We start from the raw sequence: 16293 nt of genomic DNA, 5'->3' as shown, positions 1-16293 counted from the left end.
TGCATGTCATTTCCCAGAATCCCTTGCTGCAGTGGAAGCACTGTATTCTGGGTGATAATGGTGAAAGGCGGGGTTGCAGACCTATCTAAGATATGTGAATGTGCTCACAAGTGATATTTTTATTTGCTATATGCAATACGGTGGAGGTTTCTTGTTGCCTTTTTTACCCACCATAAATTAAAATGTGTATGGTATAATATATATATATTTTTTTATTTAAACATTGTATATTTGCTGTGCTTATGGGCAATCTGATTGGTCAGTTGGCCTGTCACACAGTCTCTGGCCAATCACACTGATCCGTCGGCCCACCCGCCCCCCCCACGGCTCTCATTGGCCGGTGTGCCTCGCCCCCCCCGTGTGTCCCACCCCCCCACGGCTACACCGCGTGCCCCTCTGAGCGAGAGACACACGCAGTGCAGCCACAGATTCTCCTCCTCACCGAGCGCCGCTGCAACCCCCCCAGCCGCACCTCAAACCCTGCCCGCCATCTGCCGCTGCAACCCCCCAGCCACACCCTACACCCGGCCCGCCACCTCCATCCACACCCCCACCGGATCAGTCCCTCACCCCGCCGCCTCACATACACCCTCATTACCACCCCCCCTCTAACCGCACCAGCAGCTCCTCTCACCGCCGCCTCACATACAGCCACCACCGGGCCCCCGCATCACCAGTCCCTCTCACCGCCACTCCCGACACGCCGCATCTCCGCCCGCACTCACGCTGTCCCGCCCGCTAACACGCCCGCCGCCTCTCTCCCGCCCGCACACACTCCCGGCCGTCGCCTCTCTCCCGTGCCACACGCCTCTCTCCCGCTGCCGCCTCTCTCCCGTGCCACACGCCTCTCTCCCGTGCCACACGCCTCTCTCCCGTGCCACACGCCTCTCTCCCGTGCCACACGCCTCTCTCCCGCTGCCGCCTCTCTCCCGTGCCACACGCCTCTCTCCCGTGCCACACGCCTCTCTCCCGCTGCCGCCTCTCTCCCGTGCCACACGCCTCTCTCCCGCTGCCGCCTCTCTCCCGTGCCACACGCCTCTCTCCCGCTGCCGCCTCTCTCCCGTGCCACACGCCTCTCTCCCGCTGCCGCCTCTCTCCCGTGCCACACGCCTCTCTCCCGCTGCCGCCTCTCTCCCGTGCCACACGCCTCTCTCCCGTGCCACACGCCTCTCTCCCGCTGCCGCCTCTCTCCCGTGCCACACGCCTCTCTCCCGCTGCCGCCTCTCTCCCGTGCCACACGCCTCTCTCCCGCTGCCGCCTCTCTCCCGTGCCACACGCCTCTCTCCCGTGCCACACGCCTCTCTCCCGCTGCCGCCTCTCTCCCGTGCCACACGCCTCTCTCCCGTGCCACACGCCTCTCTCCCGCTGCCGCCTCTCTCCCGTGCCACACGCCTCTCCCGCTGCCGCCTCTCTCCCGCTGCCGCCTCTCTCTCGCGCTGCCGCCTCTCTCCCGTGCCACACGCCTCTCTCCCGCTGCCGCCTCTCTCCCGTGCCACACGCCTCTCTCCCGTGCCACACGCCTCTCTCCCGCTGCCGCCTCTCTCCCGTGCCACACGCCTCTCTCCCGCTGCCGCCTCTCTCCCGCTGCCGCCTCTCTCCCGCTGCCGCCTCTCTCCCGTGCCACACGCCTCTCTCGCGCTGCCGCCTCTCTCCCGTGCCACACGCCTCTCTCCCGTGCCACACGCCTCTCTCCCGTGCCACACGCCTCTCTCCCGCTGCTGCCTCTCTCCCGTGCCACACGCCTCTCTCCCGCTGCTGCCTCTCTCCCGTGCCACACGCCTCTCTCCCGCTGCTGCCTCTCTCCCTGCCGCCTCTCTCCCGCTGCCGCCTCTCTCCCGCTGCTGCCTCTCTCCCGTGCCACACGCCTCTCTCGCGCTGCCGCCTCTCTCCCGTGCCACACGCCTCTCCCGTGCCACACGCCTCTCTCCCGCTGCCGCCTCTCTCCCGCTGCTGCCTCTCTCCCGCTGCCGCCTCTCTCCCGCTGCCGCCTCTCTCCCGCTGCCGCCTCTCTCCCGTGCCACACGCCTCTCTCCCGCTGCCGCCTCTCTCCCGTGCCACACGCCTCTCCCGTGCCACACGCCTCTCTCCCGCTGCCGCCTCTCTCCCGCTGCCGCCTCTCTCCCGTGCCACACGCCTCTCTCCCGCTGCCGCCTCTCTCCCGTGCCACACGCCTCTCTCCCGCTGCCGCCTCTCTCCCGTGCCACACGCCTCTCTCCCGTGCCACACGCCTCTCTCCCGCTGCCGCCTCTCTCCCGTGCCACACGCCTCTCTCCCGCTGCCGCCTCTCTCCCGTGCCACACGCCTCTCTCCCGCTGCCGCCTCTCTCCCGTGCCACACGCCTCTCTCCCGTGCCACACGCCTCTCTCCCGTGCCACACGCCTCTCTCCCGCTGCTGCCTCTCTCCCGTGCCGCACGCCTCTCTCCCGCTGCTGCCTCTCTCCCTGCCGCCTCTCTCCCGCTGCTGCCTCTCTCCCTGCCGCCTCTCTCCCGCTGCTGCCTCTCTCCCTGCCGCCTCTCTCCCGCTGCCGCCTCTCTCCCGCTGCTGCCTCTCTCCCGTGCCACACGCCTCTCTCGCGCTGCCGCCTCTCTCCCGTGCCACACGCCTCTCTCCCGTGCCACAAGCCTCTCTCCCGCTGCCGCCTCTCTCCCGCTGCCGCCTCTCTCCCACTGCCGCCTCTCTCCCGCTGCCGCCTCTCTCCCGCTGCCGCCTCTCTCCCGTGCCACACGCCTCTCTCCCGCTGCCGCCTCTCTCCCGTGCCACACGCCTCTCCCGTGCCACACGCCTCTCTCCCGCTGCCGCCTCTCTCCCGTGCCACACGCCTCTCTCCCGTGCCACACGCCTCTCTCCCGCTGCCGCCTCTCTCCCGTGCCACACGCCTCTCCCGTGCCACACGCCTCTCTCCCGCTGCCGCCTCTCTCCCGCTGCCGCCTCTCTCCCGCTGCCGCCTCTCTCCCGTGCCACACGCCTCTCTCCCGTGCCACACGCCTCTCTCCCGCTGCCGCCTCTCTCCCGTGCCACACGCCTCTCTCCCGCTGCCGCCTCTCTCCCGTGCCACACGCCTCTCTCCCGCTGCCGCCTCTCTCCCGTGCCACACGCCTCTCTCCCGTGCCACACGCCTCTCTCCCGTGCCACACGCCTCTCTCCCGCTGCCGCCTCTCTCCCGCTGCCGCCTCTCTCTCGTGCCACACGCCTCTCTCCCGTGCCACACGCCTCTCTCCCGTGCCACACGCCTCTCTCCCGCTGCCGCCTCTCTCCCGTGCCACACGCCTCTCTCCCGCTGCTGCCTCTCTCCCGTGCCACACGCCTCTCTCCCGCTGCTGCCTCTCTCCCGTGCCGCACGCCTCTCTCCCGCTGCTGCCTCTCTCCCGTGCCGCACGCCTCTCTCCCGTGCCACACGCCTCTCTCCCGTGCCGCACGCCGCACACACTCCCGAGTCCCGGCCATCGCCTCTCTCCCTGCCGCCTCTCGCACGCACGTCCGCTCCTGCCTTTCACCCCTGCTCCTGCCTTTCACCCCCCACCACTCCTGCCTTTCACCCCTCCCGCTCCTGCCTTTCACCCCTGCTCCTGCCTTTCACCCCCCACCACTCCTGCCTTTCACCCCTCCCGCTCCTGTCTTTCACCCCCCCACTCCTGCCTTTCACCCCCCCGCTCCTGCCTTTCACCCCCCCCGCTCCTGTCTTTCACTCCCCCGCTCCTGCCTTTCACCCCCCCACTCAGTCAGTCACCCACCTGTCCTTTGTGGAAAATATAAGAATAAACATGTTGCATTGTAATAAAGTTGTGCGCTAAAAAATATTTTACCCTGGTAGGTGCGCTATGGGTTGGGAGGGGGGGGAGGCCCTGCTCCTTTCATTTGTCCTGGGCGCCATACTTTCTGTTGATGACCTTGCTCCCGCCCGCCACCGCAGCAGACACCCCGCCCCACAGTAACTCAGCTGCCGCCACCCCCCGTCACACACCACACCCAAAGTCAGCCGCCCCAGAGATACCCGCAGCGTGCCGCCGCACCCCGTCACTAACCCACCCGCAGTGAGCCGCCGCTGCACAACACTCCCGCCTGCCCCCCCAGTGATCCGCCACCAGACAGCTCTGAAGGGGGGGGGGGGAATCCCAACCCTCCCGCCCCCCCAGTGAGCCGCTGCTGCCGAGCTCTGAAGTGGGGGGGGGGGTAGAAATCACTAACCAAAGGAGGGCTACCGCCGCTAAGCTCTGAAGGGGGGGGGGGGATTACAAACCCTCCCGCTCACCCAGGAAGCCGCCGCCTAGCTGTCAAGGGGGAGGGGGGGAAATGGAGCTGTGAAAGGGGGGTGAAATCGGAACGTGGGAGGGGGGGGGGAGGGGGTACAGGAGCAGTGAAGGCGGGCAACGCCGGGTATATCAGCTAGTGTGTATATATATATATGTTATGGTGGGTAAAAAAAGTGACAAAAACCCTCCACAGTAAAGAGGCGATAATGGGGAAAGATAGGGTTGCAGACCTGTCTAAGACATGCAAATGAACATAATACAGTAATATTTACAGTTGCTATATATATATATATATATATACAGGCATACCCCGCATTAACGTACGCAATGGGACCAGAGCATGTATGTAAAGCGAAAATGTACTTAAAGTGAAGCACTCCCTTTTTCCCACTTATCGATGCATGTACTGTACTGTAATCGTCATATATGTGCATAACTGGTGTAAATAACGCATATGTAACAGGCTCTATAGTCTCCCCGCTTGCGCACAGCTTCGGTACAGGTAGGGAGCCGGTATTGCTGTTCAGGACGTGCTGACAGGCGCATGCGCGAGCTGCTGTTTGCCTATTGGACGATATGTCCTTACTCGCGAGTATACTTAAAGTGAGTGTCCTTAAACCGGGGTATGCCTGTATACAGTAATATATTGTGATATTCATTGCAATTACTGCTACTGGATTCTACGTACTATCTCCATTCAGGAAATGCCACCTGCAGATACTGAGGGACTGGGAGATACTTCTAGTCTAATTTAATGCTACTTACCTTGGCACGGCCCTGTATGCTTCACGGTGACGGCTAGGCCCTGCCGGCAAGCAATAGTTTTCAACTGACACCAGTCTCCATAGGTCACTCCATCAGAGCCGCAGACCTGTGACAAAGTGAGGGCGGTAATGGTAGGGAAGGCACATTGTATATAGGGCTCATGAAACAGAGGGGACTGGCGGAGATTCAAAATCATTTGTAATGAAGAAATCGGGAAAAAAGTTACGCTCTAGCAACACTACAGAATGTTCATATGTTCTACGCATATTGTACTATGTATTATTACATCATAAGAGCGTTAATGCATTCTTATATTATATATATGATTGGCATTATCAAAATAAGCAGGGAATAGTGAACATGTACCTGTCTGCTAAACAATATATATATATTTTTTTATCATAGAGGAGTGCCTGTTCATTATACGAATATATATATACATATATACACACACACACTGCTGAGTTTTCTTGCATGTACATCTCTATAGTTTGAGGGCATACAGTTCACATTAAGGCCTTTGATTGCCTTAATTCAGCCAGGCTCCTGAACCAAGACTCCTGAACCCAGCCGGCAGTAAGACCTCTTACCTTGGTGAGATTCGTCTCTGCACACAGGGGGGGCGGGCACTCGCAGTGGGCAAAGCCACCCACCACCACACAAGATGCTCCGAACTGGCATTTTATGTCACCACAAGATTTAGGGGCTGAAGGATCTGGGGGGGGGAAAGCACAGGCATTATGTATGAATGTGCGCAGTGCTGTGCGTACCTGGCAGAACACCGAGTGTACAACAGCTCACCTGGTAACAAAAAAATGTGCTAATGAAGACATCTTAATTGTAATGTATCAAGTCAAGCTTGGGAGTGGAGGTTGAATGGTTACTTCTAACGCCCCTATTGTAACAGAGAATACCATTGCACATTTGTGTCTCTCAGAAGCATACTTTTGCTCCCAGTATACAGCTGTGCATACTCTGCCAGTTCTATGAACCGTTGCAACCCTCTAGCGCAGGGTTTCCCCACATGGGTTCCGTGAGAGGATCAGAATGTGCAGTGGGTATTCCCTGTTCTCCCAGAGCAGGGGAACAGTAGGGTAGTTGCTAGGGGGCTGGGCAGTTTCCTCCATGCTGATTGGACGCATTACCCAGCAGCAGCCAATCAGGAGGAGGTGTCAGGAGCCTGGGGGTGTGGCCAAGCAGTGGAGGAAACAGCATGGGCAGGAGAGGGGCTAGTGTGTGTGTGTCCTGTGTGTAGTTGTTCTGTCTTTTTGTGTGTGTCTTCTGTCACTGTCTTTGTCCTGTGTCGTATGTATGTATGTATGTATGTCTATATTTATATAGCGCCATTAATATACATAGCGCTTCACAGCAGTAATACACGGGGTAATCATATAAATAACAAATAATACAAATAACAGATCATGGGAATAAGTGGTTCAGACATAAAAGTGACATTTAGGAAAAGGAGTCCCTGCTCTGAGGAGCTTACAATCTAATTGGTAGGAGGAACATACAGATACAGTAGGAGGGCATACTGGTAAGGGCGTCTGCAGGGGGCCAAGCTTTATGTATCAGGTGTATAGTGTTAGCCACAGTGCTACTGATATGCTTCGTTAAGCAGGTGTGTTTTAAGGTGGGTCTTAAAGGTGGATAGAGAGGGTGCTAGTCAGATATTGAGGGAAGGGCATTCCAGAGGTGTGGGGCAGTCAGTGAGAAAGGTTTAAGGTGGGAGAGGGCTTTAGATACAAAGGGGGTAGAGAAAAGACATCCTTGAGCAGAACGCAAGAGTCGGGATGGTGCATAGCGAGAAATTAGGGCTGAGATGTAAGGCGGGGCAGAAAAGTGTAAAGTTTTAAAAATGAGGAGGAGAATTGAATGTGTGGTACGGGATTTGATAGGAAGCCAGGAGAGGGATTTCAGCAGGGGAGACACTGAGACAGATTTAGGAAAGAGTAGAGTGATTCTGGCAGCAGCGTTTAGGATAGATTGTAGGGGAGACAGGTGAGAAGCAGGAAGGCTGGACAGCAGGAGGTTACAGTAATCGAGACGGGAGAGAATGAGGGCCTGAGTCAGCATTTTAGCAGTCGAGCAACAGAGGAAAGGGCGTATCTTTGTGATATTGCGGAGGAAAAAGCAACAGGTGTTAGATACGTTTTGAATGTGAGAGGAGAAAGTGAGAGAGGAGTCGAGTGTGACCCCTAGGCAGCGTGCTTGGGCTACTGGGTGAATGATAGTACTTCCAACAGTAATGTGGAAGGAGGAAATAGGGCCAGGTTTGGGAGGAAGTATGAGGAGTTCTGTTTTTGCCATGTTGAGTTTAAGTCAGCGGAGGGCCATCCAGGATGATATCGCTGAGAGACATTCAGAAACTTTGGTCTGTACAGCAGGTGTAAGGTCAGGGGTCGAAAAGTACATTTGTGTGTCGTCAGCATAGAGGTGATATTGGAACCCAAGAGATGTGATTAGGTCACCTAGAGAGAGTGTGTACAGAGAAAAGAAGAGAGGTCCCAGGACAGAGCCCTGGGGTACCCCCAGAGAGGTCGATAGAGGAGGTGTTAGCAGAAGAGACGCTGAAAGTACGATGGGAGAGGTAAGAGGAGGTCCAGGATAGAGCTTTGTTACGAATGCCAAGAGTATGGAGAATGTGAAGGAGAAGAGGGTGGTCCACAGTGTCAAATGCTGCAGAGAGGTCGAGTAATATGAGCAGGATGTAATGACCTCTGTCTTTGGCAGCATGGAGGTCATTAGTTATTTTAGTGAGGGCCGTTTCATTTGAGTGAGCAGTGTGGAAGCCAGATTGTAGAGGGTCTAGGAGAGAATAGGTGCTGAGAAAATGGACCAAGCGAGAGAATACAAGACGTTCAAGGAGTTTAGAGGCAAAAGGCAGGAGGGAGACAGGCCGTTAGTTAGAAAGACAGGTAGGGTCAAGCTTGCTGATTTTGAGTAATGGTATGACTGTTGCATGTTTGAAGGAGGATGGAAAGGTACCAAAGTAGAGGGAGGAGTTAAAAATGTGTGTGAGCATAGGGATAATAGTAGGAGCAAGAGGTTTTAGGAGATGGGAGGGAATGGGGTCAAGAGGACTCCACCTTTTCCTTGAACTAGTTAGCAAAGTCTTGAGGTGAGATGGAGGAGGAAGAAGAGGCAGCTGAGGGTGGTCTGAGTAGGGAGTCAAAGACAGAGAAGAGTCGGCGTGGGTTAGACTTGTGCGTGTTGATTAGTGAAGAAAAGTAGGTTTGTTTAGCCTGAGAGAGGGCAGAGTTGAAACAGGATAGCATAAATTTGTAGTGAAAGAAGTCTGCGAGAGTGTGAGATTTCCTCCAGAGGCGTTCAGAGGAACGAGTGCAGGAACATAGCATGCCGTGTGTGAGAATTTAGCCAGGGTCTGGAGTTCAAAGGGCGAGAACGTCAGAGAGAAAGCGGGGCATGTAGATCAAGAGAGGAGGATAAGGCAGAGTTGTAGTTCCTGACCATGTTTTCAGGGTCTGGAGCAGAGCTGAGAGAGGAGAGGGAGGAGCGTAAAGTGGAAATAAAGGCTGGTAAGTAAATAGAGTGCAGGTCTCTGCAGAAGCGAGGGGTAGATAGGAAGGGGAGAAGCGAGAAAGAGAAAATGAGAAGATGGTCAGAGAGAGGAAAAGGGGAAATGGAGAAATCAGAGAGAGAAAAGTTTTTAATGAAACCCAGGTGTAGGTAGTGGCCATTCTTGTGGGTGATGGCTGCAGTCCACTGTTGAAGGCCAAAAGAAGAGTTTAGAGAGAGAAAGCGGGAGGCCAAGGGAGAGAGGGGTCATCAATGTGGCAGTTCAAGTCCCCAAGGAGAAGAGCAGGAGAGACAGAAGGGAGAAGGAAGAAGAACAAGGATTCAAAGTGAGAGAAAAAGACAGAAGGGGGATGAGTAGAGGTAGGTGGGCGATAGATGACCACCAAGTGGAGAGGGAGAGGCGAGAAAATCTGGACAGTGTGAGCCTCAACAGAGGGAAAAGCAAGAGTGGGAGGAATAGGAAAGGTTCGGTAACGGCAGATAGAGGAGAGCAGGAGCCCCACACCTGCACCCCTGCCATAAGGGCGAGGAGTGTGGGAGAAAGAAAAGCCACCATAAGAGAGGGCAGCTTCAAGAGCAGAGTCAGACTGAGTGAGCCAGGTCTTAGTTATAGCAAATAGGAGCAGAGAGTGAGAGAGAAAGAAGTCATGCACAGAGAGGAACTTGTTAGACAGGGAGCGGGCATTCTTCTGTCACTGACTGTCCTGTTGTGGGGGTGCCTCAGCAACGGAGCACTGTGATTAGGGGTGCCTCGAAAGAAAAAAGGTTGGGAACCACAGTTCTAGCTCAACTTTATATCCAAAATACAGTTAGTTCTTAAATGGGGCAACGTGTGCCGGGTAGGACTGGAATTTCTTGGCTACTAGAAGGAAAACGTTTTGGGGTCCTATTCATTTTTAGCTACTGTATGGGGGATTGTGAATGTACAATGACACCGAGTATAACTATGAAGTGCTCCTAATGAGCTACGGTATGTCAGTGTTTTTCCCTATCAGCCAACATGTTGCAGAAGTAAAAAAAAACTAATGAAATACAAAAATCATTTATCGTCATCTCCATTTGCTCTCGAGTACATTTAACCCCCTCTCCCTTCTGCTGTTCTCTTTAAGGTAGGTAAGTGACCATTAACTTTGGCCACTACCCGCTAAAATAAACTGTGAAAATAAAATGTGGCTCTATCTGACTAGAATAGGAGTGGCCAACTCCAGGCCTCCAACAGGTCAGGTTTTCAGGATATCCTGGTTCAGTGGCTCATCCATTATGATTGAGCCACCTGTGCTGAAGCAGGGATATCCTGAAAACCTGACTTGTTGGTGGCCCTTGAGGACAGGAGTTGGCCACTCCTGGCCTAGAACATGCTGCATTGGCCTAATTCTTTATCTTCAGGACACAACAGATAACTGGATATACAGATGTAGCCAACATAATTGCAACCCGGCAGTGCACTGCAGCAGGACATTCACAACACGTGAGAGGGAGAAGCGACCATCATTTTAATTCAGCTGCGTGTGAGAAGGGGGCACGGTTATCGCACTATTCCACTCGTGGGAGCTCCCTGCGGGTTGCACTCCCTGCGGGTTGCACTCCCTGCGGGTTGCACTCCCTGCGGGTTGCACTCCCTGCGGGTTGCACTCCCTGCGGGTTGCACTCCCTGCGGGTTGCACTCACGTTGGCTACTTCTGCAACATAGAAAGTCTGGTTCCGAGCGACAGAGTTATCAAGTAAACATATAAACAGCATCTCAACATCTCCGTCACAGCCCTTCCTCATGCAAGATTCGCTCTCCCAATGCCTCGTCTTCTTAGGCCGCGCGTATAGTGCCCGCGACCGGCGACGGAATGGGTGACGTCACCCGTCGCCGCTAGCGAAAGTTATATTTCGTTTTGCGGCGGCGCTGGCTTCCGGGCATTTGATTTGTTAAGGGGCTGTCACATGAGTCGACAGACCTTGAAAAATCAAATATTCACGGCTTCCAAATTTGGCGACGCGACGTCGCTCCATCGCATTGCCGCCGTCACGATTACTATAAGCACACGCAATGTATTTGTTTGTGGGCGGCGTCGCCGTCACCCGTCGCGGGCACTATACGCGCGGCCTTACCTTTCCCACAGCCAGTCAGGCCAAGATTCGCTCTCCCGATGCCTCGTCTTCTTACGTTTCTCATAGCCAGTCAGGCCAAGATTCGCACAGCCAGTCAGGCCAAGATTCGCACAGCCAGTCAGGCCAAGATTCGCTCTCCCCATGCCTCGTCTTCTTACCTTTCTCACAGCCAGTCAGGCCAAGATTCGCTCTCCCCATGCCTCGTCTTCTTACCTTTCCCACAGCCAGTCAGGCCAAGATTCGCTCTCCCCATGCCTCGTCTTCTTACCTTTCCCACAGCCAGTCAGGCCAAGATTCGCTCTCCCCATGCCTCGTCTTCTTACCTTTCCCACAGCCAGTCAGGCCAAGATTCGCTCTCCCCATGCCTCGTCTTCTTACCTTTCTCACAGCCAGTCAGGCCAAGATTCGCTCTCCCAATGCCTCGTCTTCTTACCTTTCTCACAGCCAGTCAGGCCAAGATTCGCTCTCCCCATGCCTCGTCTTCTTACCTTTCTCACAGCCAGTCAGGCCAAGATTCGCTCTCCACATGCCTCGTCTTCTTACCTTTCCCACAGCCAGTGAGGCCAAGATTCGCTCTCCCCATGCCTCGTCTTCTTACCTTTCCCACAGCCAGTCAGGCCAAGATTCGCTCTCCCCATGCCTCGTCTTCTTACCTTTCCCACAGCCAGTGAGGCCAAGATTCGCTCTCCCGATGCCTCGTCTTCTTACCTTTCACACAGCCAGTCAGGCCAAGATTCGCTCTCCCGATGCCTCGTCTTCTTACCTTTCCCACAGCCAGTCAGGCCAAGATTCGCTCTCCCCATGCCTCGTCTTCTTACGTTTCTCACAGCCAGTGAGGCCAAGATTCGCTCTCCCGATGCCTCGTCTTCTTACCTTTCCCATAGCCAGTCAGGCCAAGATTCGCTCTCCCGATGCCTCGTCTTCTTACCTTTCCCACAGCCAGTCAGGCCAAGATTCGCACAGCCAGTCAGGCCAAGATTCACTCTCCCAATGCCTCGTCTTCTTACCTTTCTCACAGCCAGTCAGGCCAAGATTCGCTCTCCCCATGCCTCGTCTTCTTACCTTTCCCACAGCCAGTGAGGCCAAGATTCGCTCTCCCCATGCCTCGTCTTCTTACCTTTCCCACAGCCAGTGAGGCCAAGATTCGCTCTCCCCATGCCTCGTCTTCTTACCTTTCTCACAGCCAGTGAGGCCAGGCTTGCGTCCGTCTGGGCACTGACTACACTTCAGGCCGGTGATAGCCGGTTTGCAAGAGCAAAGTCCCGTCATCTGCTCGCAGTCATCGCGTACGGCGCCAACAGGATCACAGTTGCATGCTGTCAGAGAGAAGGTACAGGAGAAACTATGAAACTGTAGAGCAAGAAAGCGTCAAAACCCAGGAGGGCCAAACCAGCCCCTGCCCTTCCTTATACCGTGCCTGGAGTACGCAAATCTCGCTGCTGCCTGCGGTAGAAATGAGGGTGGCGCATAGAGCCAACTCCTGTAAGTGGGTTACTCTAGCTTCCGCTGCGCACATTCCCAGTCACTGGAGAAGTCTCAGTGAGATAAGACAGGGGGGCTCAACTCCAGTCCTCAAGCCCCAACAGATCCAGTATTCAGGATATCCCAGCTTCAGCACAGGTGGCTCAAGCAGAAGCTCAGTCTTCGAGCCTCTGATTCAGCCACATGTGCTAAAGTTGGGATATCCTGAAAACCTGAGCTGTTGGGGGATTTCATGCAGAGCCCCCTCGTGCTCCCGATGCCAAGGTTTACATTTTGGCATGTGGTATTATGCCGTGAGCTTCCCGAGCTTGCATTCTTCTTTGCCTCAGGCTCCCCTCAGCCCAATGGTACACAGAGTCTCCAAACAACTGTTACACACGTCTCTGTTCCAAAAGGTCGGGCCCAGCAAAAATAAACCAAAATGTATTTTTGCCTGTGGAAATGGATAATTAAAAATGCCCCTTCTTTTAATTTTTTTTTACATTGTTTCAAACTGGTGGTCCTCTGCAGTAGGACGGCGCTGTTTTACGTTCCTCATAACCACATCTTCTCGCCATACTAATCAGTTTTGCTGCCGATGCTTACCTCCCATGTATTCAAACTAAAATGGCCGCCAAATTTCGCAGGCCAATAGAAAGCCACCATGTCATCGGTGGGATGACAACATGGCTTCCTATTGGACAGCTGTTTAGATGTCCGTGAGGTAACACCGGTAACTATCAGTTAGTATCGTAGGAAATGGGGTTCACACAGTAAAAAAAATGAATGGTCAAGCGCCATAGGACAGCCTGGTTTGAATTCTGCACAAGAAAAAAACAAATCTGAATTGGACGGGATTGTTGCTTTAATATTATTATATAATATAATTGGTTCTCAATTTTTTTTTTAACTCCATATTTAAAAAAAAAAAAATGATTTAAAAAATCTGAGAATTTCACAAGGAAATCTGTACGCAGGATGAGAAAGGGAAAAGACGTAAAGGCTTACAAACGTACATTACATTTTACTGTTATTTAAAGGGAAAATACTTCTAATCTGAGCAATCTATTTGGAATGTTTCATATTCGTTGTAGCTTGTGATACCTTTTATTGGACAAACATAAGCGTTCTTTCCAAACGTAATCGTTTTCTTCTGCAAGTGTACGGCGTCAAAACGTTTCATACGAAATGACTGCATTAGTGGTGGAGGTTTGCCTTCCAAAAGCCGACAAGTTTTTTTTTATCCACCATCACTTATTTAATGTGTGGTTGAAACCTATCACAGCTTAACATTGGCAAAACCAGTATAACCAGCCACACACTGATGAAAAGGTCGAAAAAGCTGTCTGTGAGTAGGGCTATTGGCTCTGCACTTCAACACCGGCTGTGCTGAAAAGCTGTGCAATGTGGCAGCATAATGCAGCAGGCATAAGCTTATAGGGGTCCATGTTAAAATGGACATGAAGCAAAAGGTGACACTATGCTCATTTGCATGCAATTTCCCAGAATCCCTTGCTGCAGTGGAAACACTGTATGCTAAGGGTTGCAGACCTGTCCGAGACGTGGGAATGTGCTCACCAGCGATATTTGTATTTGCTGTTCACTGCACGGTGGAGGTCTCTTGCCACTTTATAACCCACCATAACTTATATAACATGCGGCCTTCTAACTTTCACCTATCTAGTAGTCTCCAGCTTGTCAAACGTCTCAAACATAAAGAATCCACTGCATTAAAGCGAAGCGCAAAATAATCACTGATCGTGGGCAAGTGGAGTTACAAAAAAAGTACTTCTCTAGTCCTAGAGCTTCCTGGGAAGACCAGCTGCCCCGGTGTGATTACCCAAACTAAGCCCAGGAGGCGTGAGCAACGGCCGGCAAAGGTTTGACCAAGTACAATGACCCCTGCATGCCTGGTGCCGGAGCCGGGAGATACTCACGGGTGCAGCCGCTTTTTTTATCCGTCACAATGCCGCGGAAGTTCCAGAATCCGGGCTCGCAGCGGTCACACTTCACTCCTCCCACACCGGGTTTGCACGAGCACTGACCAGTGGCCGGATCGCAGGTACCCCCGTAGGAGCCATGCTGGTTACACTGGCAGCTGCCTGTGAAAGCAGAACGCATCGGGATCAGCGACCTGGTTGAAGCGTCTTAATTATCCCCATCGCCCCCAAAGTGAACATCCACCTAGCGACAAAAGGTCACAAAAAGTGATGCATTGTGCGGTTAGTCACTAAGGGCCTTATTATATCAAGTGTGGCACAACAGCACGGAAAGCCCTACTGACTACAAAGGGGCGTTCTGTGCGGTACAGCCAGATCCAATCAAGCCCTAAATCTTCCAAGTAGCTCCATATGGCGAGCAGTCCTATTAGTCGCTCATTGTAGGCCATTCATATACAGTATTCTCTGCAATGGACAGATACAACAGGTCACACGGTATAAGTCCAAGATACCGTCTCATTCTTCGGTTATCAATCGCCCACTCCCCTTTAGTGCGAGTAGCCAAGAACCTCACAGACTTATCTGCCCTAATAGTTGGCCCAGTATCGAACTCGCACAAAATGTAAAGAACATATTCAAATCTTAGGTGCTTACACGGAGTATCAAGGAGTATTAAGGGACTTTCTAAGCAATGGGCATCATACGAGTAGTAAATTGCATTCCCACAGCTGAGTATCTGCAGTAACAATCTGGTTATTCATAACACAGAGTATCAGAGCCAAGAAGCAAACACATCCTTAACAGGAAACAACTGGCAGAGCTTCCCATACACTGCGAGTACATAAATACAGTGTGTATGTCGGATACTGTGGGAGACATATAACTCTTCTGCTGCTGGACAGCAACATGCAACTATCCCAGCCAGTGACTTGTGGACTAAGCATTGGCAACAAAGGGTTTAAATCAGTAGGAGTCTACGCGCCGCTGACAACGCTGTGAGGAATGTGTCACTGTATATCTATCTGCATGCATATCTCTGCTATAAATAGCACGGCACAGTCACACAGCAGGTGACAACGTGGTGACTGGAACAGCTGGCAGGGGATAAAGACATTTCCATCTGTAGAGGTGTAAAAAAAAGCAGCCCGGACGGAGATGCAGGATGGATGGCGGCGTTGGGATGGCTGGATTAATCTTCAGCTGGCTGCAGGAAGCATGTGCATAGAAGCAAAGTGCAATCCACCGACGCATATCCACAGTGGATTCCACGGACCATCTTAATTAGGTAAATGACGCCGGCCCCCTTGCTTACTCTGCACGTGCGGGCCTGCTGTCACGGGCCGCTCTAATGAAGGGGACACCGACGGTCATTTAAAGAGAGCTTCTGCCGGGGAGATTTGGGAAGAAAGGGAACATGCCTTCAGTTTCCAATGGTTTGCATTTGCATGAGAGAGCTTTTGTCCGGGGGGGAGAAAGCGGTCAACCTGATGCATTGTGGGAGCTGGCCAGGGTGGTGCCATGGTTCTGTACAGGAAAAAGCTCATTACGGACGTCCAACACAAGTGCAACTAAGCTCTTCGGTGCTGGAGGGCCACTGCTTGGCTTAACACCACCACAGGTGAAGATCTTATGGGTCCACTTGCCCTGAACTTGTACAAATCAAGAAATGATCCCAAATCAACCTCTGCCTACAGGAAGTATATGGCACAATAGCATAATGACCCGCACAGGCAGGGCGCTGGGCACAGTAGTTTTGGAATCAAACAAGAGTTACAGAAGTAGAGTGAAATTGCACGCCTTACTTGGGCACCCTGCCAGTCCGACCCCAAGGGCAGCGGTGACATTGTCGGGGCAGCAGCCGTACACGGTGCGGCTGCAGTGGGGCGCCAGAGGAGGTGTTGCGCTGGTGGAAGCAGCTGTCAAGAGAAAGCAACAGGACAATGACACTTCAGTGCACCACAGGAGTTACGTTTCCTTGCCATAATCCGGTCGGTGAAAGATCTATGTGACAGCATGAAGGAGGCTGCAGAACTAAACAGAGTAATGGAAAGGGGGAAATATATTTGAAAAAGCTTTTATATAAAGATTACATGAACTGAGTCACAGAGAAATTGCTCTACGGCAGGGGTGGGCAACTCCAGGCCTCAAGGGCCACCGACAGGTCAGGATATCGCTGCTTCAGCACAGGTGGCTCAATCAGTGACTCAGTCTACGACTGAAGCAGGGATATCCTGAA

General features: G+C 53.5%; 1 protein-coding gene across 9 annotated transcripts in view; it reads right to left on the bottom strand.

The window, feature by feature from the left end:
- AGRN (agrin) overlaps positions 1 to 16293 on the bottom strand; it is a 355575-nt gene that overhangs the window by 55079 nt on the left and 284203 nt on the right. For all 9 annotated transcript variants that reach the window (XM_075603626.1, XM_075603634.1, XM_075603631.1 and 6 more), the window contains 5 exons: positions 15860 to 15973; positions 14055 to 14219; positions 11829 to 11972; positions 5607 to 5731; positions 5017 to 5122 (listed from right to left, as the gene is read on the bottom strand). In XM_075603626.1, coding sequence (XP_075459741.1) covers positions 5017 to 5122; positions 5607 to 5731; positions 11829 to 11972; positions 14055 to 14219; positions 15860 to 15973 — 654 coding nt within the window. The remainder of the gene's footprint in view (positions 1 to 5016; positions 5123 to 5606; positions 5732 to 11828; positions 11973 to 14054; positions 14220 to 15859; positions 15974 to 16293) is intronic.

This window comes from Ascaphus truei, chromosome 6 (genome assembly GCF_040206685.1).
Source record: "Ascaphus truei isolate aAscTru1 chromosome 6, aAscTru1.hap1, whole genome shotgun sequence".
NCBI classification, from domain to species: Eukaryota; Metazoa; Chordata; class Amphibia; order Anura; family Ascaphidae; genus Ascaphus; species Ascaphus truei.
The sequence above is the reverse complement of the archived record's forward strand: the minus strand, read 5'-3'. Positions and strand labels throughout refer to the sequence as shown.